Source organism: Coccomyxa subellipsoidea, assembly GCF_000258705.1.
Source record: "Coccomyxa subellipsoidea C-169, whole genome shotgun sequence".
Classification (NCBI taxonomy): domain Eukaryota; kingdom Viridiplantae; phylum Chlorophyta; class Trebouxiophyceae; family Coccomyxaceae; genus Coccomyxa; species Coccomyxa subellipsoidea.
The window spans coordinates 1,148,396-1,172,049 of NW_005178029.1; the positions used below are offsets into that span (position 1 = coordinate 1,148,396).

The following is a 23,654-nucleotide window of genomic DNA, read 5'->3' on the forward strand; positions in this document are numbered from 1 at the left end:
GTGCGATCTAGGTGATGCATGTTACACGTCTCGTATCTGTTAGTCCCACGTTGGCGTATCTGCTTGTCTGAGACATGGCACAAAAGTCCGTATGCATGCCATGCTGCGTGCACTTTGCATTTGCTGTTGCGCAAGCATGACTCATCATGATGTGTCGGAGACAGCTGTGGTGCATGGCTATGATCAGGACGCTCTTGTCACCAGCTTATTAATGCTACCAGATTATGCTTTGTCTGGTGCTGCGACAGTGTCGGTGGTGCTGTTGGAGGCTCAGATGCCATCTGATATCATGGTGCCAGCGGGCTAGCCTAGCCCGCTGAGCAGAGTGATTCTGCGCAAATGCAGCCAGGCTTCACGCTGCCACTAGAGCCTACTGATTACCACATCTACTACTCATTAGTACCGATCACACTATGAACTACGTGAACACTCGGAGCGCGCGAACGACTGGCGGCGGCTATATTAGAAGGGTTAGTAAGACGCACATGCATGCGACATGCATTGGCCACCTGCAATGCAATGCGCAGCACTGTGACTTCAACATACTATGTAGTACACTGGCATTCAAAAATCCATAGAGCATTGGATATCTCCAAGAGTCCCGCCCACGGCCGGCGCACTCGGCAGCCCGCTGAGCCTGACTGAGTCGGCCGCAGAGCGATTCACACTCTTTTCTCCAAAGCTATATCTCAACATCGAGCTGGTTTTGTCATACTGCATGCTACCCACAGACTGCAGCCCTTGATCAGCCCCAAACATATTATGGCGCCATGAGTAAGATGCCTGAACTGGCTACTGTGTGCTCAGCGCCCTGAATTTGCTTGGATGGAAAGGAGGCGTGATAGACCACTCAACTCTAAGGAAACCATATTCCCCTATTTTGATTGGGTTAGGCAAGTCACAATTTTCCATCGCTTATGTGTCTGTCTGGGGTGTCTCCCTCATAACAACCCCTACCATCCGCAACCTTCGACATCCTTCGACATCGTGTGGTCGCCAATCTAGATTATCTCATTAGATCGTCTCGTACCTTGCAATGCTCGCGATAGAGGTCCTAGGATACCACGTGTGCTCTACACCTGTTCCCGGGCTACCCCATGCGGCGGCTTTCGACCACCAAAGTTCAGGGTTTTGCGCAGCAGCAGTCGTTGCAAAGACGGTGGATGTTTCAGAAACTGGATCTGACGGACGCGATGAACTGTACTTCCCTGAGCTGGTACGACTTGGGCTTCTGCGATGCTGCCAGGCTGTATGCATTGTGATACGTTGCTGGGAGGCTCCTTCGACCTTCCTTCCGCTGTGAACAATTTCCTGGAGGATTTGTGAAGAAATCCTTTGCGTTTTGAGGTGCCAACTTGATGTCAAGCAGGTGGGAGAATCGACCGAGGAGGATTGTTGTGAGTTGTTGCTGACTTTGTCTGCTGTTCTTGAGCGTGTCAGCTCTGCAGCAGAGGTGAGAGCTGCTTCTATGGTACCCTAGCCACTACGCTTTTTGCCAATGATTTCCTTGCTGTGCCCCTCTTTCCTAGCGGCACACTTGTTCACTCGTCTCAGAGATTAATCCTTCTTTCTTGCGTCACTTCAAGTTGGTGTGCTACTGCAGGATTCAGCATATGCATCCCATTCCCAGCGCTTGTCACCATTTGACGGGCTTCGTGTGCCCCTCATTTCGCTGCGGGACTACATCCAGCGCATCAGCAGATACTCAAAGTGCAGCAACGTGTGCTTCTGCATGGCATTCTCCTACCTGCAAAAGCTAGCCCAGGTAATCATAGCTGGCCCATCGAGCAATTTACTCTTTCTCCAACCCATGTCAGCGCATGCGAAGCATTGTCTTCATGATGGTCGCTCAGTCTTCATGGAGGCCCTCATAAGAAACCCTCATGTGCGCAGGTCGACACAGTGTACAGATTGACAAGATCCAATGCGCATCGCCTAGTGCTGACCAGCGTTCTGCTCGCTGCCAAACTGATGGACGACAATCTGTACAACAACGCTTACTGGGCAAAGGTGGGACTTCTGACTCTTGCCCAGGACTCATGCAACACCGTCCAGCGCATGCATTAGCATTGGAGGAGAGCAGGCAGGCATGTGCACAGACTCTGGGTTCTGCAGGGGGTACTATACCTAGCTGTCTAGTGATATGTAGTACTCCCTGGGTTCTGCTGGCAAAGGGGCTTTCTTGACAGGGGTCATTTGTGCAGATTGGGGGAGTGTCAGCGGCAGAGCTGAACGAGCTGGAGTTGCTGATGCTGAAGCAGCTGGGATACAGCCTGTGTGTGAGTGAGGAGCAAGTGGCACACTGCCTGCGGCAGCTGAAGGTCTTGGCGCGCACGCCTCTGCATGGAGGCGTGCTTCGGCGGAGCAAGAAACGTGTCATAGGGGAAGCAGAGCCCCAGTGATGTGTCAGTACATGGGCAGCGGCCTCCCTGCAAGCGGCAGACTGCAGATGCCGCTGTTTGTCTGATGGCAGTGCACATAGCCTGTGTTGCTGCAGCAGGGAGAGCATGTATATCACAGCACAAGTCAGATGTCGTCACCTGCCGGCCATGCACATGGAGTGGGCTTTGGCGGGGCAACCTGGCTGTGTCTGGGAATTGTTTCATTTGTACAATTAGAAACTGCGCTTCATATTGCGCGCCGCAGCAGCGAATTCTAGATCATGTCTGACCAGTCTTGTGAGCCAGCTGGCCCTGTGAAATCTTCCAAAGTGATGCGATTGGCATCCGGGGAATAAGTCTGACTTAGGATGTCATTATAGCACCGGAGATAATGAGCATGGGCCTGAGCACTATGCAGACTGACAATTTTGCAAGGACTGAATTGAATTGTGTCTTCATCTATTCATCTGCTATGCAGAAACTGCTAGGTTCCCCACATCGTGCACTGATCGTGTTAGCCTAATGGAGCTCAAGCTTGTGCCAGCTAGCAGCTCTGCAGAACATGAATTGTTTGAGAATGGAGTGGTGGTGCTGTCTGCTTGAATAAGGTCCTAGAGGATGCAAATGTAAATGAAAGCAACGCGCTTTCAATGATCAATTGCAATTTGCGGTAGTGTGAGCGCTTCCAATTTGGCCGGTGTATTGAGGGTCATGCATATGCCTTGTACATTCTTGATGTAACGGTACTTTGGAATGGAAGGTCCTGCTGCAGCGGATGGCTTAATCGAATTGTCTAGAAGACAGCATCTCAAAGGCACCTCATTAACGTCGCTTTACAAGGTTTTTCCATACAACATCATTTAAGAGTCATCAACAGCACAAAATGCCTTGCCATCAGAAGCCCACATCAGCACAGATTACTGCCAGCAGGCAAACCTTGCATGAGATGCTTTCGGGTGTCAGATATGGAAAGCCTCACATCCCACGTGCTAAACTCACAACCGCATGCTTAGTCCTGCAGGTGCTTCTGCGTTCTGACAAATGCATCTCCAGGTCTAGAAGTACAGTACAAGAGGCAGGAGAGGGAAATGGCCCATGAAAGGGCCCTTGAATCAGGTATCAAAGGCAGCCCACCGGTGCCCCGAAGCTGAACCCAAAGTGCAAATGTACCATCTCTAGGAGTTCATCACTGAGGGTTGCTCGGAGCTGCCTCTGCTGCAGAACGCTGCTGGGTAGGTCCGGGCGAGCCAAGGGCACCATCGCTCAATTACTGTCGTGGATGCGCACATTGGGGAAGTAGGGACATGCAAAGAGTGGCGTCCTAGCGGCACACCTTGACAGAGGAAAGCAAATGCGAAGACCTGCGTTGGTGTGCACTCACCTGGCCGTCCCAACTGCTGCATGCACCCACGCCTCAACCCCGGCTGCTCCCGTTGGAGTTTCCAGCAGGCTTGTTTAACCTGCCACCATGCAGAAGGACAAGCAGTGAATGCAACACAAAGATCGGGACCCTCCCCCAAAAGGTGAAGTGCCAGGTCCACATCTGGCCTATAGAAAGCAGCCAGGTTAGCAGGGGACATCACCTTGGATGCTCAATGCAGTCATGATGCCACACGAGCCACTCACCGAATCTTCACGCCGGCTGCGCGCCTGGGAGCCACAGCCGCCTCGTGCCGCGCCTGCGCCATCAGCCCTGACTGACACACCGTCATCCGCCCACAACTCTTGGCCTTTCACTGTAGACATGAATTTCTGCTCACCTCAACCCCCTTTGCCACGGGGGTTCAGATATGGACATCGTTCTTTGCGCAATCGAGGAGTGTCAGGGGAAGCCATCCCCCAACTCAAGCCCTGCGCATGTATCTGGGCAGCTGCAGTGTCTGTTGAAGGGGCATGGTCACGCACCTCCAGCTCCTGCATCCGCCTGTTGTATGCCCGCTCCCTGATCTCATCCTCAGTCTCCTGCCCACCCAACACACCTCAGGCAAAGCCAAGCCCCAGCCTTCACACTCTCTCTTATAAACGGGATGTCGGCCCAAGCACTCTGTCCGTAAGGACCTTGGCTGCCGTGACGAACGACTGATCCATTTTCACAGATGCAAAACGAAGCAGCAGAGGGGAAGGGCCTCCCTGGCGCGACTGCCAGGGCTACCTGAAGCGCAGGCGCCGCCCCCGAGTCCACTCCCAGCCACTCGCCCACGTCTCCGGCGTGCTGCGCCATCTGTGCCTCGGCCGCTGCCGCCACCGCGTCGCTCGACATGCGCGGCCGTGCCGCCTCCTGCGCGCTCACCGCCTGCAAGCCCACATGCATGCACATTGGCAGCCGCTCCAAGGCTCAAGCAACCAAGCTCGCAGCAGTACTCCAGAAGTACGACATGAACCTTCTAGGAAAGGTAAGCCCAAGGCTATCTTACTGGCTGGATATGACAGTGGGCTGTGATAAGCTATAAGAGCTACCACAAGCAGAAGGGCGCATCACCTGTGCATGCGCATTGAGCTCGCCGATGGCCAGGTCCGGAGTATTGCGGTTCGGAGAGTTCAGCGCCCCTGAGTGGTTGTCTGTCCTCAACGGGCTCGTGCCATTTGCTGCAGTCCTGCCAGAGTGGCTTGGCGACGAGCCCCCTGCACCAACAAGGTGTCAAACACCGTGTACATTCGGCAAAAGAAAGAAGCATAATAAAAGCACATAGTGCGATGACATGTGCGCGGAGCCGTGCCTGGACCTACTGCATGCGTGCCCTCGACCGCGTGCCTCCCATTCAGCACCGCCTGCTGCATTGCGGCCGCCGCTGACTGCCCATTCTCTATGCTGGTCCCATCGCCCGGCTTCAGCGGGTCAGCCTGCTCCTCTGCCGCCTCCCCTCCTGCACCATCCCGCGCGCTTCAAAAGACCTCACAACGCCCAGCCACAATGAACTCAGGCATACCGACACATGCGCCAGCCTTGCCAGAGACTCAGAAACAGCGGAATTCACCGAATTAAACAGGTGAAAGGATACAGTGCACACCTGACGTCGAAGGCACTGGGGCGTTGTTCTCCTGCGCAATGCGTGCGCGCACAGGGGAGGGGCGCTCGTCGTCAGGCGGTGCCTCTGCGCTGCGTTTAGGTGCGGCCCCGTTCTCTGCAGGCTCTGGCTGGGGCAGGCTGTCCAGGACGAAGGATGGCAGCGCCTTCTGCATCTGGTGCGTGATGAGCACGTGCATGCCCTCCTTCCACGACAGATACCCCATCACCTGCATGCGCAAGTATTGCAACAGTACACACTTTACCCCCACATCTTTTCTCGGGAACCTTTTTACTCGCTCTTTCGCCTCCTGCATCACCATGCAGTGCTGAGCATTGTTAAGACTTCGAGGCTCTTGCCTCGTTCTGTCAAAATAGTACAAAAGGAAGCAGGAACGATGTCCAGGTATTATGTAAAGCCATCATCTGCTGCACAAGGGTGCAGGGGAAGGCGCACCTGGTTCTTGAACTCCTGCACGGGATTGTTGAGATTGACGCTGGAGGCGCGGCCGCCGGGCTGCGAGGGGAGCGGCTTCTTTTTGAGGCCCATGAAGTAGAAGCAGCGGCGCGGCTGGCCGGCCGCCTCGGGGCCACGCGGCGGGAAGATGGCCTTGGGCCACGGCCGCACCGTCACAAAGGGCTCCACCCGCATGACCAGCTGGCGCAGCCGCGAGTGCACCCAGCCGTCCCACGCCCTGAACTCCTCCTCCGTCAGTGCCACCACCTCAATCTGCCCAACACACCAGAGCCGTCAGCAGGAGCGCCCCCATATATTTAGAGATTTGCATGCACATTATATCGGAGATAATGTTTTTCCTGGCATTCCTTTGGGCATTCTTGCATACCTGCTTCTGCGCCGAAGGCTTCTCAGAGACATGAGGGCATCAGATCATGGCACACTCCTGGAGAATACAGTGCATAAAGCAGCAGGTTGCAAATGGGATGAATTGGGAAGGGGTGAGGAAGAGGCGCGCCTGCAGGTAGTTCCGGTAGTTCCTGAAGAAGGGGACGGGCTCCAGCAGCTTGTGCCACTTGGTGAGGCCTCCCTCGGCCAAGATCCTCGTGCACACCTTCTCGCCATGCTCAAATTCCTCCTGCAGCAGACAGGCTACATCAGCTTTGCCTGGCAGTGCAATCTACTCTGCCCAAGCATCAAAGAGGTGATGACACATGTGCTAACGGGAGACACCACATTTGACAGCTGCCCATGAGCAGGCAATCAATCCAACATGAGCTCCAAGCTCGGCCGGCAAGGACTTTGATGGAGTTGTGTGCGCGCCTTCATTGCGGCGAGCGTGCTCTCGGACACGTTGTAGGACGAGTTGGCGGCGGGGTAGGCGGGGGTGATGATGGGCATGAGGTGCATGGAGTCGCGGGGGTTGATGCGCGGGTCCCACACCTGCAGCCCCATCGCATCGTGCTCTATCTCCCGCAGCATGATCGGCGTCGGCCACGGCCACCTCGCAAACACCTGCAGCACCCCAACACCACTTGCCCACCTCAGCGCTGCGCTGCACACCCTGTGCACTGCCGTTAATCTCAAGGAAGGAACTCCACAAGACTGCCTAACACCCAGCACATGGAAAGAAGGAGAAGGCTGTAATGCGGCAAGCCCAGTGTCGTTCAAAATTAAGAGCGCATTTGCTTGCAGCGGGCTAGAACAATGGGAAACTGGGAAAGAAACGGATGCCCGCATGCATGCGCAGGGGTAAGGGTGTGAGCAGGCCACCTTGAAGAAGCGGTCCACGATGACAGAGGCGATGCCGCAGGGGTAGAGCTTGCAGGTGTAGGCCACCAGGATGGCCCAATTGACGCCGCCCAGATAGCCGACCACATTGGAGTAGATGCCCCGCCGCTCAGCCCACAGCTTGATCACCCGCAGCGCCGTGCGGAAGGTCTCGATCGACTCCACCTGCACCACACGAGGTCCTGAAGTCAGCCTCCCACACACCAGTCTCCCAGAATCCATGGCATCGGCATCAGAACTTCCTGCTCTCTTCCAAGCACCCAGATGTGGGTGATCTTCACAGACTCAAAGCATTTGCACGGCCATTGAAAAGGTGTAACAAATTTTACGGATGCAAATCACTGTATTCTTGCAAGCACTTGTTATGCAGCAAGTAGAAAGCACTTTATCTTGCACGCTTCGTTGCAGCTACACTGTCACACCAGTAATTTGAAAGGTCAGATTGAATACCTGGTTCAGGAGGGTGTCTGTGACGCGGCAGCCATTGAGGGATCGGACGCTCTTGTCGTCTGCGTTGCGGAGAGTGGAGATGGCGCCCACATCCAGGTTCTCTGGCACCACCGCAGTGGCCAGCTGGGCGTACAGGAGATCGATGCTGACACCGGAGAACTTCATCTTGATGACAGGCACAAACGAGTCCACCACGGGCTGCAGCTCTGTCACCTCTGGAAGGTCCTGGACAGTGCTCAACCATGTCATGTGACAGTAAGCCACACTGAGAGGTCGATTGAGGCGCCCCTTTTGGAAAAAGAGACTTGCATGTTTTACGGACTGACAGCCATCTGCATGAGGGATGTACAAGCTGACTTTCTCCCAGGTCTACAGGAAGACAGAAGGACATGGTGAGCAGCAAGGTAGTGAACTCACGGAGAGCATTTTCTGCAGGCAGTGCTCTTCAGTCCCGAAAAAGTGAAGGTCCCTTGACACATGCCGCGGACCGACACACAAGGTGTCAATATCGGCCCCTGCGCAACACATGAAAGGTTTCAAGGACTTGCCAAGGTTTAGCAATCGTTCTGATGCACAAATTGGTATCTCAGTGCCAGCTTAGAAAAGAAACTTACCAGGTCCATGCACACCCAGGCGGTAAGAGCCGAAGGTGAAGATTTTCGCATTTGTTTCAACTTCCCCAAACTCTCCCAAGCCCAGCCAGGCGCACACCCTCTGCACCCACTCCTTCACAAGCCTGTCCAAGCGCCCCAGCACTTCCTCTCGCAGCACTGCCTCCTCATTGCTCTCGTAAAGGCCCTGTTCTCGAAGACACTAGAAGAGCGAGAGCGTCAAAATGTCATTTGTATCTACCAACTGCTTAATGCAGCTACCATAATGAATTGTGCAGGAGCAAACGAGGTATACATAGCGTTGGTTCAATGGTATACTGGCGTACCAGTTCAAGGTCAGCGGTCTGCTGAAAGTCTTTGGTGGTGGGAGGTGCGCGAGAGAAAGGCTCTATGGAGAATGGAGTGCTGGACATACTTCACCGTCACCACAGACACATCACCTTTGATGTGAAGCCTTCATGATGAAATGGGCGTGCAGTCCCTGGCTCGCGATCAATGAGCGATCAGAGGGATAGTTGTCAATGCTGGAAGATCGTGCTAGTAAGGTTTGCCATCCTACCACTTGTAGCGCCCAGGAATGGCAAAGAATTGGTGCGGTTCTTTGCTTCTCAGGGTTAGAATTCAAGGGTAAAATTTAAACCTAATAGAAGCCATCAAGTTCTCTCCTCTCCTCGCATATCTCAGTAAAGGTTATTTGGAGGGGGAGAAGTGCAAATCCTTACCATAGAAGGTGCACCAGGGTGAGCTGGTCTTAAGTTGTAGAGGATCGGGCTGCAAGGCAGCTTGACAACTTGTCCCTCCCCTCCAATGGCGGACGAACAGTATCTGCTGGAGGATCTTGAGGATGAAGGCGAGGAAGTGGATTACGACGACTTCAACCTCGACGATGAGGATTTTGGTGCGCAAATTCGCTTTGACAGGTTTTGTTTTCCTGCCTTTTGTTGTAGTGATCAGGTTGGAAGGTGAATTTTATGCTGCAATTGCTTGCAGATGAAGCAGCACTAGGTGACGAAGACCTCGAGGCGGATGGAAATAACGGTGCGGAAGAAGCAGCGTACCATGTTATTCTGACAATAAGTGTGGGTTTGGGCTTATCTTCCTCTAAGTGTTTTGCTGGTAAGCATCGATTTCGCACCGAGTCGCTCATGCGTCAATTACTCTGCAGGAGAAGAGCTCACCTTTGATGATCAACCACCAGATTTCGAGGATGGCTCCTTGAAAGGGTATGGCTCACATCCAAGGATGTTGGCACCAAAGCTCAAGCTTCCCAAATTACCCTGATTCTTGTTGCTGACGCATTTGCAATTTCTACAGAACTGCGGCAGGGACCTCAGCCAGGGCACAGCCTGCAAAAAAATTGGACACAACTCCTGAACCCGAGCAAGGAAATTCAACAGAGGTCTGTTGCCAGACATTGTCATCATGTACAGCTACATAACATTCATAGAGAAGGTTTTGGTAGTCAGTTCAAAGGGTAAAGCAGTGTCCTATGGAAAAGAATGGCTGTATGCAATGTATGGTGTCCTCTGAAATACATAGAAGTCATCACTTCCGTGGTGGATTTGCCACAAAGAGACATTATGGAGTGCAGGGCATATGGAAGTTCTGCATGTATGAGACAGGTCAAACATTATGTATTGTTTTGTTAGGTAGGGCCACATATTAACGCAAGTTACATTGCCTCTCATAGCCCGCACGTAGATACTGCTAGGGGAGGGTGGTCTGTTTGGTTGACATGGAACTTGCTTTTGGCTGGTTTGTAGAATGTAGAGGACACAAACAAGCAGCCGTCAACAGCTGGAGGACGCACTCCCATCCCAGCTCCTACCTCCGGCAAGGGACAGGAGGGTTCCACAGCAGCAGCCAAACCAAAAACCGAAGCCCGGGGCGGAGCCGCCTCTCAAAGGGGCAGACAGGGCCCCAGATCTGGCAGGGGGCAGCAGGACAGAGGGCCCCAAGGCATTGGTGTGCATAATGGCCGTCAGATGCCCCAACCTCACAGCCGCGGGCCCACTCCACCGCCCATCCCCAACGGTGCGCCACAATCCCTCACTTTCCTACACAGCCCTACTCTCATGGAAGAAAAGTGCACTTTCATGCTCGTATCTGCGTCGAAACATCTGTAGTCATATGATGTCACTTTGGGCAAAGAGAGTCGATGCTGTGTGACAGGTATGGGCATGCCTCGACCGGGGCCTGGCATGCCTGGCTTGCCAATGCCGCCGGGCATGCTGCTACCAGGACAGATGATGGGCGCACGGCCAATGCAGATGATGCCGCGGCCCATCCCCATGGCCGCAGGGCAGCCGCGACCCCCACCAGGCCGGGGCCCTGCCCCCCCACTCCATTCCCAGGAACGCCAGGTGAGCACCCACCCTCCCCTGTCCATTGTCCATAATCCACTCAGACATTGGACCCTCTTTCGTCGACATCGACTGTCTCAACCTACCTGATCTGAGTGCGTCATGCGTGCCACAGAGAGGAGGGAGGCACGCTCCAATTCCAGCGCCGCAGCCGCCGCCGAGGGAGCCAGTGCGCTGGCAGGAGCCTCCTGGGAGCAGGGCACCGCCGCAGATGGGAGGGGATGCCGGCCAGCGGCGCATGCAGGGCGGCCCAGATCACCCAGCCGGCCCTGCTGGGCTGCCCATGCCCCCCAACATGACGCACCTCATGTTCCAGGGCCCGCACCCGCAGGCCCCGCCTCCTGGTGAGTTGCTACCGTCCTGTCTGAGCCCTGCACATTCTTACACACTGCAACAAAGCACTCCGCAACAGCCAGAGCAAAGCTTGACACTCCGTTGCCCCTTGTCGCTGCAGGGGGCTTTGGCGGACGCCAAGATCAGCGCAGCCCCGGCGTGAGTCAGCCGCCCAATGGAAACGTGGCGCGGCCTGCGCCACCGGCGGCTGGCAGGCGCGGCGGTGCCGGTGACTTCAACCTTGCGCTGGGCATGGACGCCAGCGCCTCTGTCAGGTGCCGCTCCATGCCACCCTCGTTTTCACCTGCTCCCTGTCACACCTGCTCCTTCACCCCCAATTACTGGCTGGTCGACCCAGATTACTTGCCTGGCTGCAGTGCTGACTCCTGAAGTGGTTGGGTTTTGCAGGAATGGCGGCGGCCTGGGTGCGAAGCCGCACGTGAGCGTGCCGCAGCGGCTGCAGGGGCGTCTGGAGGACCCAGCGCCGCTGCTGGGCCTGCTGCGGCCCAGGGACATGGCCGAGGAGCTGCGCCAGAAGGAGGAGCGGCAGGAGGCCGAGCGAGCCAAGGCCCGCGCCAGTAAAGCCCAGGAAAAGAAGAAGGCCGAGGTGCGTGCCCTGCAGTCAATGTTCTTTACAGCAAGTGAGTGCTGCAATCTGTCATTTGATGTACCTGGGGCCTGGGGCCATGCCAATGTGAGACATTGGGCTGTCTCACAGCAGGGGCCACACACTTGCATGTTCAAAGACACTGTCTATCTTGACCATGAGCGAGCACGCTGAAAAGGAATGGGACCAAATATGCTGTGATCTGGTGCATGGTAATTGAGGTTTGCTGTGGGGTGACAATGCAGGAGCTGAAGGCCAAGAGGCTGGAGATGGCAAAGCTGCAGATTGCGCTGCAGCGGGCCGAGAATGTGAGGAACCAGCAGCTGCTGGCTGGCGTGGTGGCCGCGGATGAGCGTCTCCGGAAGCAGCGCGAGGCCGAAGAGTTTGAGGCCATGAAGGCGCGCGTCATGCAGCTCGAGAAGCTTGTCGCCGCCGCCGCTGCCCCTCCCGCCAGCGCCCCTGTCGCCGCGCCCAAGGTAGCCCTTTGACAGCCTTGCGGCCTGCATGACTTAGCAATTCATTGTCAAAAAGTTGGGTTATTTTAGGGGGCCAAAAAGGAAGTGTGGCCTGGGACATGCTAAAGTGCCGGCATCTCAGTTGACTGTTTCATGCATGCGGTAAGTGTGGGTCATAGCATGGGGTGTAAATGGTGTTGGCTGAGCGAGTGACTGGATGCGTGGTGCAGGCTGCTGCATCGGCGCCCAGTGTTGCTCCAGCGGAGCCGGCACCAAAGGCCCAGCCGCAGAAGGAAGAAGAGGCGGCGGGCGCAGATCCAGGCCTGCAGGTGGACTTTGACGAAGATGAGGAAGACGACAACGCTGCGCAGGCCGCACCCCAGCAGCCTGCCAGACTGCCCATAGCTGCCCGGCTTGGCTCCAAGGTCTGTCCCCACAGCTCGACACCTGCACTGTCAAAAGCTGCATCGTCTTTTCTGTGCATTTGGTGTCTGTGCAGGGTGATTTCAAACCCATTGAAAGGGACTGCGGCTGTGGCTGATTGCAGGAAGTCAAGACGGTACCCCACAGCAGAAGTATCCGCTCTCAAGTGAGCTCCCAAGTGAGGATTGACCAGATTGAGCGACCCATCAAGGTCTGTGCCCTATCACATCCCCACATGTGACACAATCGTTTGGGCACCATTTTGCTTTCATCACCTCTGATAGTCTTGGACAGTGCAGCGGGATCTTCTAGCAAGAATATTCTTAAGCGGAATGGTTGTGGATGCAGGAGAAGAGGCGGCCGCAGCGGAGTTCCCCGGCTGCAGAGGACATGGATGCTGACGAGGCGTCGCCCAGGGAGGGTTTTACTGATCTGCGCGAGTTTTTGTCACGCAAGAAACGCACTCGGGAAGAGGGCACCGCGGATGACAGCCGGCCGCGCGCTCAGGCGAAGGCTGCCGCCGGCCTCAGGACATCAGGTCACCGGTGACAGCGCCGGGCGCATCACCTCTGTGCAGGCCAGGTGCTGTGCCTGCACACTGCCTCCTTCCTGTGATCAACGCCTACAACCAGCCTGATTAGCATAGCCTACCTGCTTTCTTGCGGCAGTACATGCCTGTGCAGATGATCAGATGGCGTCTTGCATGGAAATGTACAACACCACATGCCTGTGATGTGCGCGCAGGCATCCAGGCAAGGGACTTGCTTTGTCTTTGGGCTTGCTTGGGCTATTATGCCGGTGCCTGCACAGAGGTGAGTACTTACTTCCCTGCGTGCTGAGGACAGGAGGAAGACTGCGGCCACGTGTAGAGAGTTGCTGTTCAGAGCATGTAGCTGTGTCGTGCATCCAGCACTCCTCCTGTGTTTTTGTATGTGAAGAGGACAATGCTGTGGTGCTTGACAAGTATACAGTGTAGAATGAATGCAGTGAAGACTCTCATTGCCTTCTGTGAAGTCGTTTGTGCAGCTTGATATGACCTTGAGCAGGATATTGGAGCAATCCTACTCTGTCATGGAGAGCTCAGACTCCTCTATGAAAGTGAAGATCCTGTTCTTGAGACTCACAAACAAGTTGGTATTGGGCTGTCCTGCCCGTCTGGTGCTGAGCCATCCTGTGGATGGCACTATTTAATGAATGATTCCCTATAAAGCAGCTGAGCTCATCATTTTTTATAGTCGCACTGGCTAAGCGTAGCCAGGAAAATATCAGGTGCTGGCGTCTTTAAAAAGCCCGGAATATGCCCTGGTATGTAGAGGAGCGGTGACATAGTCAGGGCTATGGAGGCGCATTTCTTGCAACTCTTGCACTTGCTGTTTGAGGCAGTCTGTTTTATGTCAATCATACTGAGCAAGCAGGAGCAGCAGCAAATATGGCGGCAACAAGATCAGACGGCAAATAGGCTAGTAAATGGCAACCAAAGCAGCAGGCAGCCAGCAATCTCAGCACTCTCGTCTCTGTGAGATGAGAGCAGCGCATTCATTCTGCAGCTGTGTGCTCCAGCATACTGCTCTCGTGCTTCTGAGGTCATGTCGCAAAAGGCCGGTCAGATTGGATTGGCCTGTCTGTAGGGTATTGTCCCTTTGACAAAAGGTGAGAAATGCTGACAGCAGAGAATCCCCTTCTTGATATCCGTGGGCAGCTCTGTTGTACTGCGAGGGGCGGTGGCGGGTGGCGGGTCTGTGTAATTGTTGACAGATGCCCCTGACTTCTTGTTCTGATGATATTGGCTTGTCTGAATGCGCCTTATCTTTGCTGTGAATTGTATCTTTGTGATATGCTATTTCATGGCTATGACTGCATGCACTCTGCTCATGTATGCATTTCGCTGAGGGTGTGATTGAGCAGGGTGTGACGAAGGCGCCGCGCAATTGGAAATCAATGCGCGTGTAAGGCTTTACGGAATATCCTGTCATATTATTTTGTTCTACCTGTGATGCCATTGTTGCCCAGCATGCACAAGTTGTGCAACGTCCCTGCATGCATATGGCGCTCAATTGATCCATTTCATGTCACACAATTTTTTCATGTTGCATCTTACATTAGCCCACAGCATGCATGCAAGTCCCACAGAATTGTTTGCTGGGGAGAAGGCTGCCATTTGAGCCTTCTAAAAGTATGCATGGATCCATGTTGGCTTTACTGCGACCCTTCAAGAGGCCTCCCTTACAACAGAAGGAGCTGAGAGTACTCTCGGGCCCTCTCAATCATGTCACTCCTGCAACACTACTCTGATGCACCAGCCCCACCAATAGTTTACTGATGAAGCAGAAAAGACTTGGCCATGCAACTCGCGTACATGTACAGGTAAGCCTGCCAAACCATACCTTGAGGCTTGTGTGCTGAGAATTCTGCAGTGTATCTACAGGACAGGACATGCACACAAGACTCAAGGTAGGTTTTAGAACCCTGTTTGTCTATCTCGACAGCTCCCACAAGAAAGGCAGCTGCTTCATCTAGAATCTGGAAGCAGCCTTCCCAGAACACCTTGCAATCATATTGGGGGCCGTCCTTGAGGTACGTCAAATGAATGTGTGCAGTCTGCTAACTGCAGTCTCCCTTCTAACAGACCTGTAGAAGCTAGGTATTCAACTGGACCAATATTGCAGCAATTAATATTCGCAAGCAGTCTTTGAATCAATGACGCCCTCATGAGGATCAAGCGGCATGTTCAGGATAACTACAGTGCCACCTTGACGCTTCAGAATTCTTGAAGCAACAAGGTGTTTGGAACCTCTATAACGGACAGAGCATGGTGCATGCATGTCATGGCACCACACGATGCGCCAGTTGACAGCACTAAGTCTACCCATGCAGCTTCACTGCTGCATGAAGCTTCCGCTGCCGCCCTGCGACTGCCGGGCGCCCCCGGACACGCTCTGAGAGGGGACGCTGCTGGCCGGCCGGCCAGGCGCGGCCGCAGCGGGGCGCGCCGAGGAGGGAACGTTGAAATTCCAGCCGACGAGGCGGCTGTAGTCCCCGTTGGGGGTGCTGATGGCGCCGCCGCTGCCAATGGAGCCGAGCGAGCCGCTGCGCCCGGAGAGCAGCTCCGCGGCGCTGGGCTCGCGCGCGGCTTCGGCCACGCAGTTGGCGATTGAGAGCGGGTCGGGCGTCCAGGGGAAGCTCTGCACCAGCGCACGCGCAAACTGCAGCGGCGTCCACACCTGCAACAAATTGCCAAATATGCTTCAGCGTTCAGGAATTTTGAGAAACGTGACGTCACATACCACCCTCGGGCATCCAGGAACCTTCATGCGGCAATGCCACGCGACTGGCAGGTGGCTGGTGCAGGGAGGCCAGGCCTGTTGACCCACGTGAGGGCGGCGCAGGACTCCAACACAAGGAAGTGCAGGCCAGGATTATTCAAAGCAAGACGACAAGCGCCAGAGCTTCAAGTGAACACAGTCCCCCAGGATGGGGCAATGCTTCAATGTCTGGGCAATCCCAGAGAATTCTGATCTGCCTTGCCAATCTGGCTGTGCAAGTGCAGAAATCAAAAGAGAAGAAAAGTAGGCTCACCTGGTGAACGATGCCGCCGGTGAAGCGGCGCACGAGGGAGTGGTCCTTCTCCAGGTTGTGCTGCATGCGCTCCACGGCGTCGGCGGTGCGCAGGTAGTCGGTGGAGAGGCCCGCGATGCTGCCCTCTGGCAGGTTGTCAGTCGCCGGCAGGCTGCCCTGGATCGCGCGCCGCCGCCGCAGCAGCTCCGCCATTGCCGTCAGGAACGCCTTGCGCCGCCGGATTATCTCCTGCAGGATCAAGGACCGCGCAGATCTCAGTCGTGGGCAGTCTATGCAGGATAGTCAATAAGCATCTGGTGTACCATCAGTTGGTACAATGTCTGCATCAACCAGTCAAGCAAATGATTAAATTTCATGCATGCTAAGCTTCACGATGCGCCAAGCTTTTCACTTAGGGGCTTCCAGCAGGGCTCAGCTTCACAAAGCCACAAATGAAGAGGCAGCCTTAGATCCTTAGGGCATCTTGGCAGGCTCGTGCACGTGCTTCATTCACTAGCAAAAGCCTATTTAGGCAACAATGGTCATCTTCAAGGGGCTAGGCGCACCTGGCGCTGGGTTGGCGACAGGTTGAGGTGGAGGGTGATGGCGGCCCAGAGCTGCGCCGGCGCGCGCGAGTGCTCGGGCCCGGACTCCTGCAGCTTGAGGCAATAGAGCGTGCGCGTGTGGCGGGGGATGCCGGCCGCCAGGCAGCTGCCGATGTACATGGCCTCGCGGCCCAGCTGCTCCGCGCGCCGCGCCGCCTCGCTCTTCGGCTGCGCCTCCGCCTCCGGCAGCAGCTGCCCTATCGCCCCTATATACGCCTGTGGGACAATGCACACCGCCGATCAGCCACCGCCTGGCTGTTCCAGTATTGTATGTGTGTATGCATAAGAATGAATGCAGCATAAAATCAACCAGAAGGCAGGGCGTGCCCACACAATCACCCAGGTGCAGCATGCAATCTGCTCAATGCACAGCGTCCGATGCACAGCCAAAACACGGGGAAACCCCGCCAACAACATGCTTGCTTCATTGACAGTATTAATAATAATACAGAATTCTTGATGGCTCCAAGAGAGGAAAGCCGCTGTGACAAGGGAGAATGGGCGCTGAGAGAGACAGGGGGCCGCACCTTCATGAGGCGCACGAACTGCTTCCAGGGCATGCTGGTGACCTGGTGTGCCGTCAGCGTTATGGGCGTCTCAGCCAGCGACACCAGCAGGACCGCCTCCGCGTCATACTGCCCCATTGGACTGAACAGCACCGGCGCCTTGCCAGGCGCCTACACTCACCATCCCTCCATCAAACTCACCCACTGCAACTCTCAATCAGACAGCAGAAGCAAACCCACACTGACGAATAGCAGCGGCCCTCTCCCGCGCAGGGCTGAGCAGGATTTTGTCTTCTTGATGGCATTATCTGAGCAACCAGAGGTTGTGCACGAACGGTATGAAGGCCAGAGAGTGTTGGCCTGTATATGTACCTGGGATTCGTCTGCGGCCTTGGCGTCTTTCTGGGGGGCCGGCTGCGGCGCGGCGGCGTCGTGGTCTGCCTCGGAGCTCTCAAGCACCTGCTGCAGAGTCTTCTCCAGCAACTGCTTCTCCATCTGGACAGTGCATCACAGCATGTTGGAAGTTGCTTCAGACATGCCTAAGGTAGCTTGATGTTGGTTCACAACCGCACCTGGAAGGAATTCAAGGTAGTGAGCAGAGTGCAAGTGACTTGACATAGAGCGCCAGACTGATAATGCTGCATTATACAAAGTGTATGATATTACCTGCAGGCGTAGCATTTGCCTCGCCAGGTCGCTGGCACGGCTGCCGCTGTCCTCCAGTTTCGCCTGTACAGTAGCACAATCCATTCTTACCAATTGAACATTTCACGCTGTAGTCTGGTGATACATTACATGCAGAATTGCGAGCACGCTGCTGCAGACTGCTTAGGGATGGCAAGAGGGCACACCTCATAGGCTCTCTTCTGAGCATCCAGCAGCTGGTGCATGCGAGAGGCTTGATCGGCCTCCTCTGCAGCGCCGTTGCTGCTGAGCGCGCTGTGCTCCCCACCGGCCCCGGCTGGCGCTGCCGCTGCTGTGCCGCCCACACCAATTTCCATCTCATCGCAGCTGCTGCGCCCAGAGCCTCTCCGCTTGATCCTCCTTCCGCTCGCCGTCATCGGCGCTTCCTGCATGTCATGCACAACAGCTCACCTAATGCTGACACAATGCCGAGTGTGACGAATTTGATCATCACAGGAGCACTAAAAAGCCATTACGGAGACAAAGTGAAACATTCAGAGACGCCAGGTGCAGAGGAAGCCCACCTCTGGATACACTTCCACGGCGTTCAGGGCTGAGAACGGCACATAGGCAGTGCTGCTGGACCTAGGGGAGCTGCCCTTGCCCTGCCGGCCAGGCAAAGCTGCGTCTGGGAGCTCTGATGAGTTTGCTCGCCGCATGAAGAGCTCCTGCGGCTCGCTCTCGCTCCTGGACTGGCCCTGGGCTGCCATGCTGCTGCGCGCCCTTCGTATTGATCTGGGCTTCTGAGTCACGTTCTTGCTAGGGGTTGGCGGCGTCAAGGGCGCAGTGCTGGCATACTGTGGCTGCTGGAACGCCGAGGGGGGCGGGCACAGCTCAGGAAGGGCTCCAGAGCTGCTGCTATGTGGAGGTACAGGGGTAGGCATCCTAAAGTTGCTGGGCTTCACTCCAAACGAAGAGGGTTCCCGGGGCAGTGGGACGCCACTCTCGTCCTCTGGAAAGGGTTCTAGGCCCCCGTACAGTGCAGCATCGAGCGCTGTGCCCACTGCTGCCTGCCCCTTGCCAAAGGCCTCATCTTCGACACCTCCAAAGTCCTCTAGCATCTTCATCAGCTCCGGCCCAAGCGAGTCTTGCAGCTGCAAGTCCGCATAGCCATCCTGCAGACTCATCGGCTCCATCTCGGCCTCCGTCGTGTTTAAGCCCGCCCACAAACGAGCACCTAGCGTAACTCACGCGCGGACACACTTTGCTTCTCCTCAGATGTCGCCGATCTTGCCAAAATCCAATACTTAGACTCCAAAAAGTGATATAAAAATTAGCACTCGACTTCCAATCAAGTTTCTCAGCGTCGACCCTTCCCTGATCTGTGTGTACATTAAAAATGTGGAACAGACGTCGCCGCTCAGCAATTTCGTCGGGTTGAAAGCTACCAAATCGCTGTCTGGCTCTTAGTATTCATCCTGAGCATGATCGGCCATCGAAGTTGAAAGATTCACTATAGATGCACTTGCTTGCAATTTCCGAGCCAAGTTGGAACCCGAAACACGAATGGAACGGGGGGACCGCTCCGGGACCACAAATGCAGAAGCAACACAAGCCAGATGATTGATAGAGGTTGGGTCCCCACACCAACATCACTTTAATCCTGGACAAGCAACCTCCAGTCTTCCTGTGAAAGCATTTGTAAGTCTGATTATCAAGCACGACTTTTACTTTGTAAGGTGACGATTTCGATCACCGGCTGGGCACAAGTAAAAGTAATAGCTGCTATTTTCCTAGCCGCATATCGTTTCTGAAAATGCTGCAGAAATGTCTCCAAGCGAAAGTCACGGCGGGGACAGTCCCCACGAGCATGGCTTCAAGCCATGCCTCACAATACCCCCACTTGTTGCGTTCAAGCTGGAGGCAACAAGTGCTGGTCGATCGGACAAGAGGAACTTTCGGACGCAATCAGACCATCGCTCGGCGCAGCGCTCGATTCTGCTTTGCTGTCAGAGCAGAGAGAAAACAGAACTGGTGAGCTGATTCAGCCCTGGACTTTGACAGCCAGACTGGTTCGTCTTCACCATGGACAGTAAGCAACTTCCATGACACAGGCCGGAGGCATTGCTTTTCGACTGTGATGGAGTACTCGTAGACACAGAGGCAGATGGGCACAGGGTCGCGTTCAATGAGGCATTCCGGCAGAAAGGTGGGGACGTGTGGAGCTGTGCTCAAGTGCCTCAATATCATGCCTCAGTTCAGGAAAGAACATGCCACCTTGTTCCACCCAGTCCCTAGTTCCACCCAGTCTATCAGAATGGGCACTGCAGGGATCAAACACGAGTGGGACTTGGATCTATACGGGGTGCTGCTCCAAACTGGGGGAGGCAAGGAAAGGATGACCAGATATTTCACGGTGAGCCATTGAATGACATCCTCTCGTTTGTCGTGCCAATGTCTCCTGATTTGCATGCATGTTGCGGGAGTTTCAGAGTCCAGTAGCGACGTGCTGTATGCACATGGCAGGAACACGAAAGCGAGGAGCCTTTCCTCAGCATCAAGGACGTGCAGCAGCGGCAGGAGCTGGTGAAGGAGCTGCACCTCCTGAAGACAGACATCTTCATGCGCATGGTGGAGTCTGGCATGATGCCGCTGCGTCCTGGAGTCAGCCGGCTCGTCGGTGCGCCTCTCATGAACAGTAGCTGCCCAATGTTTGCTGAGCACTGAGCTAACTCTGAGCAGCCGGGCATTGTGCTCTGCACCTTGAAAAGCACAGGGTTTTCGTCCCTCACGAAAGGATCAGACCCGTCAGGAGTAGCTTGATGATCTGGTCGTCCTCCGGCATTTGTGGGAATGCTTGCAGGAAAGAATTGAGATGTGCTGTGACAATCACAGGGGAGGCCATAGCCAAGGGCGTGCCGGTGGCGGTGTGCAGCACTTCGAATGAGCGGGCGGTGTCCACCATAGTGCGCGTGCTGCTGGGCCCAGAGGTCGAGGCCAAGATGCGCGTGTTTGCCGGGGACATCGTGAAGGCCAAGAAGCCCAGCCCTGACATTTACAACCTGGCCGCCGAGACGCTCCAAGTCAACCCCAGCAGGTGAGACTAGTCATGCGTCATTCAGTTCACGGTGGTTAATCATCGATCTGTAATGTCAGAATGGGCAGAGGCCTTTCTGCCCAGGTCATTCGGGTCATATAGGAGTGAAAGGCATCAATGGCTGTTGCATGATCCAGGAGAAGCATTGGGCCACTCATGCTGGGGGCTATGTTTCATGTCTGTGCTCCTTCAACACAAATACCTTGCTGCAGGTGTGTGGTGATAGAAGACAGCCAGATTGGGCTGCGGGCTGCAAAAGCGGCTGGAATGCGCTGCATTGTGACAGAGTCACGCTACACGGCTGGAGAGGACTTTGACTCAGCCGATGCTGTTGTGGACTGCATTGGCGACGCTGGCGAGGAGCGATTCAGCTTGGATGACCTGACTGCTGCCGGTATGATGCCTGAGGTGGACAATACAGACACAGTCGGCTATTTGTTGACAGCACAGCGCTACCACGTGCTGCAATATCTGCTTGAAGAAGCTGTGTGGGCGCCAGAATTTCTGAGGAATTTGTGGCTTCCCTGCAGGGAAATTCTGGCAAGAATGGTAGCGTGGAAGGAGGATCTTGTAGCTGTTGCTGGAGTGAATGTTCAAGGCCCACTTTCTATTCAGTGTTTTTGAAAATTACACTGGGTGCAAGTTCAACAAGTTCAACACGGAGGCACGGGCTGGCACAAGTTGTGCCTGCCCGTGCCTCAGGCCGCCTGCGGCTCCGTGCCTCAGAATTTGACTTAGTGTAGACAACTTTGATGCATGCATGAGGAAAACACGATGGACCTCATTAAAGGGATTCCTAGATTGAGAAAGAGACAGAGAGAGAGACACGAGATCGTTCCCGTTCTTAAATGGAGAGAGAGAGAGAGAGAGAGATTACACTTTTTCCAGCCACACAGGGCTGATTAAGCGTCCCACATATCTCAAACATGGAAAGACAAATTAAATTTAATTCAGAAGGGGAAAAGAAGGTTCAGCAGCTGGATACGCTTGATTTTTAATTCAATGCGAATTGATTCAGAGGACTACTGAAATTTTCAGTCTGAAAAGTCTTTCTCGAGACACATTTTCCATACCAAAGTGTCAAAGACACCCTAGATACACTAGTAGAGATGCCTGCAATCTTTCGTTCTGCCGGAAGGCACTTTTCAGATCCTGCTGTATCAAAGCTTTTTGTAAGCACTTTGCGAATTGCGTCTTGGGGCACATCACGCAATGAAAACGTCACCGTTGGTGGCTGTGGATGCTCCGAGTGCAGCAGCCAACGCAGCCACTCGTCCAGCAGTGGTGTTGTTGGCGGCCATGGACCCCATTGCTCTTGCAATTCTTGCTCTGTAGAGAACCCCGGGCACTGTGTAGTCAGTCTTTCCTGCCAATGTCCCCGATGTGCTGGGTTAATCACGTCCATCAGTGGTCCCGCTTTGTTTGCTGGCATGCAAGCAACATTTGCTGGCATGCACTCCACCAAGTATGGAGCCATGGTCAGCACAGCCAATCATGGAAGCAGGGGTCTCCACAGCGCACGTTCATATGCGCTGCAGCTCAATGGCACGCGGCAGTGCTGTAGCCGCTGTCAGCAAGCTCCCTGCGCTTGCACCAGGGCTCGACGCGCCTTCTCAACCGATGACCAGCACCAAGCAGAGGTATTCCTACCACGTGGTGCCAGCATCATCATCAGTACGAGTCTCATTGCGTGCAGAAGGTCTATGCAGTGAAAGCTGCCTATAATAATATTAGCTAAGGGAAGACCTCCTGTGTGCAGATAGACACCATCAATGAAGCCTTTGTGACTGCCAGAGACGAGATCGAGTATGCCAAGGAGGTAAGTGGCTGATCTGTATCCCGTGATGACGCATTGAGCTGCTCTCCATTGCGTGGCAGGTTCACTTATTGTGCTATATTTGACAAAATGCTGAGGACAGAGCTCTGCACAGGAGGCTGAAACGGTCTACTTCAATGAAGCACATGAGACCGCCAAGGAGGCTGTCGCAGACACACTGCAGCACTTTCAGGCGCTGTTGGACAGCCTGGAGGAGTCGGAGCGATCCAAACTCCAGCGCTCAATGGGGCTGAAAATGGAGCAGCTCAAGGTACCTGTGCACAACCTCCCTGCTGCGAAGACCTCATTTGCAAGAGCACAATGCGAAATGACTTCCAAGTGTAAATGGGAAGTCCATCAAAAGGGCATGGTACTCTCTGCCTACCTGCATGTCACTGTGGAGGCCACAAGGCTGACTCTTTTATGTGCTCACAGGCTGAACTCGAGGTGCTGGACAGCTTGCATGCTTAAGGCGACGAGTAGCACAGGACCATGTCAGACTGGAGTCCTTAGGGTTGATATTTGTATCACTTGAAACTTTCAAGTCAACCCTTTTGTCATGAGTGGCTATGGCCATGAGCAATGCACCAGTGATGTACTTGCAGGTTCTTTCTGTACACAATTTCAAATAATTTGTTCAAAATCATTCCATCAGTATTATAGATTTCAATTACCTCTCAGGAGAGGGGTGTTTAGATCCAGTAACTACCACCTTGGTTTCTAGGATTACTGTAGTGAAGCAGGCTAACATCTGACTCACCATCCTAAACCTAGTTGTCAATGACAAAAGACAATCAATCATCCCGGTACTATATTGTGATATATTTACTGTAGAAATTCAGTTATGTTTCTAGCTATGACTGTAAAGATTGACTTCCCTTTCAGCATGTCCCTACTACCCTGCATGACGTCATCTCGACACGATTGCATGGCTAATGCATACATCTGTCACAAAGCAACACATCAACAAGGAACGTGCATGTGCATGCATTCCAATGCTCAGACAAAACCCGCCCACCATACACGTGCCCCGCAAGATACACTGCCCATTGCATACCACAATCCAAGTACATGTAT

The 23,654-nt window shown here is 54.5% G+C and overlaps 6 protein-coding genes across 6 annotated transcripts; 4 read left to right on the forward strand and 2 right to left on the reverse strand.

Moving 5' to 3' along the window:
• Positions 1-864: 864 nt before the first annotated feature.
• Positions 865-2,402, forward strand: COCSUDRAFT_67269 (cyclin-domain-containing protein; the record flags this gene model as incomplete). The annotated part of the gene is made up of 5 exons (XM_005645342.1): positions 865-1,216; positions 1,370-1,453; positions 1,604-1,765; positions 1,894-2,010; positions 2,205-2,402. The coding sequence occupies exons 1-5, from the start codon at positions 1,037-1,039 to the stop codon at positions 2,400-2,402; spliced, it is 741 nt and encodes a 246-aa protein (XP_005645399.1). The 5' UTR covers positions 865-1,036.
• Positions 2,403-5,531: 3,129 nt separating this feature from the next.
• COCSUDRAFT_1385 (Poly(A) polymerase) lies at positions 5,532-8,582 on the reverse strand (the record flags this gene model as incomplete). Its single annotated transcript, XM_005645343.1, has 9 exons — positions 5,532-5,615; positions 5,843-6,080; positions 6,286-6,493; positions 6,643-6,856; positions 7,115-7,297; positions 7,583-7,807; positions 8,000-8,097; positions 8,197-8,395; positions 8,520-8,582. Coding segments are annotated over 9 exons (1,512 nt in total), but the record flags the coding sequence as incomplete, so codon positions are not given.
• Positions 8,583-9,000: 418 nt separating this feature from the next.
• COCSUDRAFT_48438 (hypothetical protein) lies at positions 9,001-12,923 on the forward strand (the record flags this gene model as incomplete). Its single annotated transcript, XM_005645344.1, has 10 exons — positions 9,001-9,091; positions 9,184-9,231; positions 10,366-10,556; positions 10,672-10,900; positions 11,011-11,164; positions 11,298-11,496; positions 11,742-11,972; positions 12,182-12,376; positions 12,499-12,585; positions 12,723-12,923. 10 exons carry the CDS (start codon positions 9,001-9,003, stop codon positions 12,921-12,923), a joined length of 1,626 nt encoding a protein of 541 aa, XP_005645401.1.
• Positions 12,924-15,250: 2,327 nt separating this feature from the next.
• COCSUDRAFT_57405 (hypothetical protein) lies at positions 15,251-18,860 on the reverse strand (the record flags this gene model as incomplete). The annotated part of the gene is made up of 8 exons (XM_005645345.1): positions 15,251-15,595; positions 15,951-16,178; positions 16,496-16,750; positions 17,062-17,211; positions 17,413-17,535; positions 17,707-17,769; positions 17,892-18,110; positions 18,249-18,860. The coding sequence occupies 8 exons, from the start codon at positions 18,858-18,860 to the stop codon at positions 15,251-15,253; spliced, it is 1,995 nt and encodes a 664-aa protein (XP_005645402.1).
• Positions 18,861-19,779: 919 nt separating this feature from the next.
• Positions 19,780-21,385, forward strand: COCSUDRAFT_18188 (HAD-like protein; the record flags this gene model as incomplete). Its single annotated transcript, XM_005645346.1, has 5 exons — positions 19,780-19,873; positions 19,995-20,080; positions 20,191-20,344; positions 20,560-20,761; positions 20,974-21,385. Coding segments are annotated over 5 exons (948 nt in total), but the record flags the coding sequence as incomplete, so codon positions are not given.
• Positions 21,386-22,212: 827 nt separating this feature from the next.
• COCSUDRAFT_83536 (hypothetical protein) lies at positions 22,213-23,048 on the forward strand (the record flags this gene model as incomplete). Its single annotated transcript, XM_005645464.1, has 4 exons — positions 22,213-22,239; positions 22,521-22,580; positions 22,771-22,848; positions 23,013-23,048. The coding sequence occupies 4 exons, from the start codon at positions 22,213-22,215 to the stop codon at positions 23,046-23,048; spliced, it is 201 nt and encodes a 66-aa protein (XP_005645521.1).
• Between the last annotated feature and the right edge of the window lie 606 nt (positions 23,049-23,654).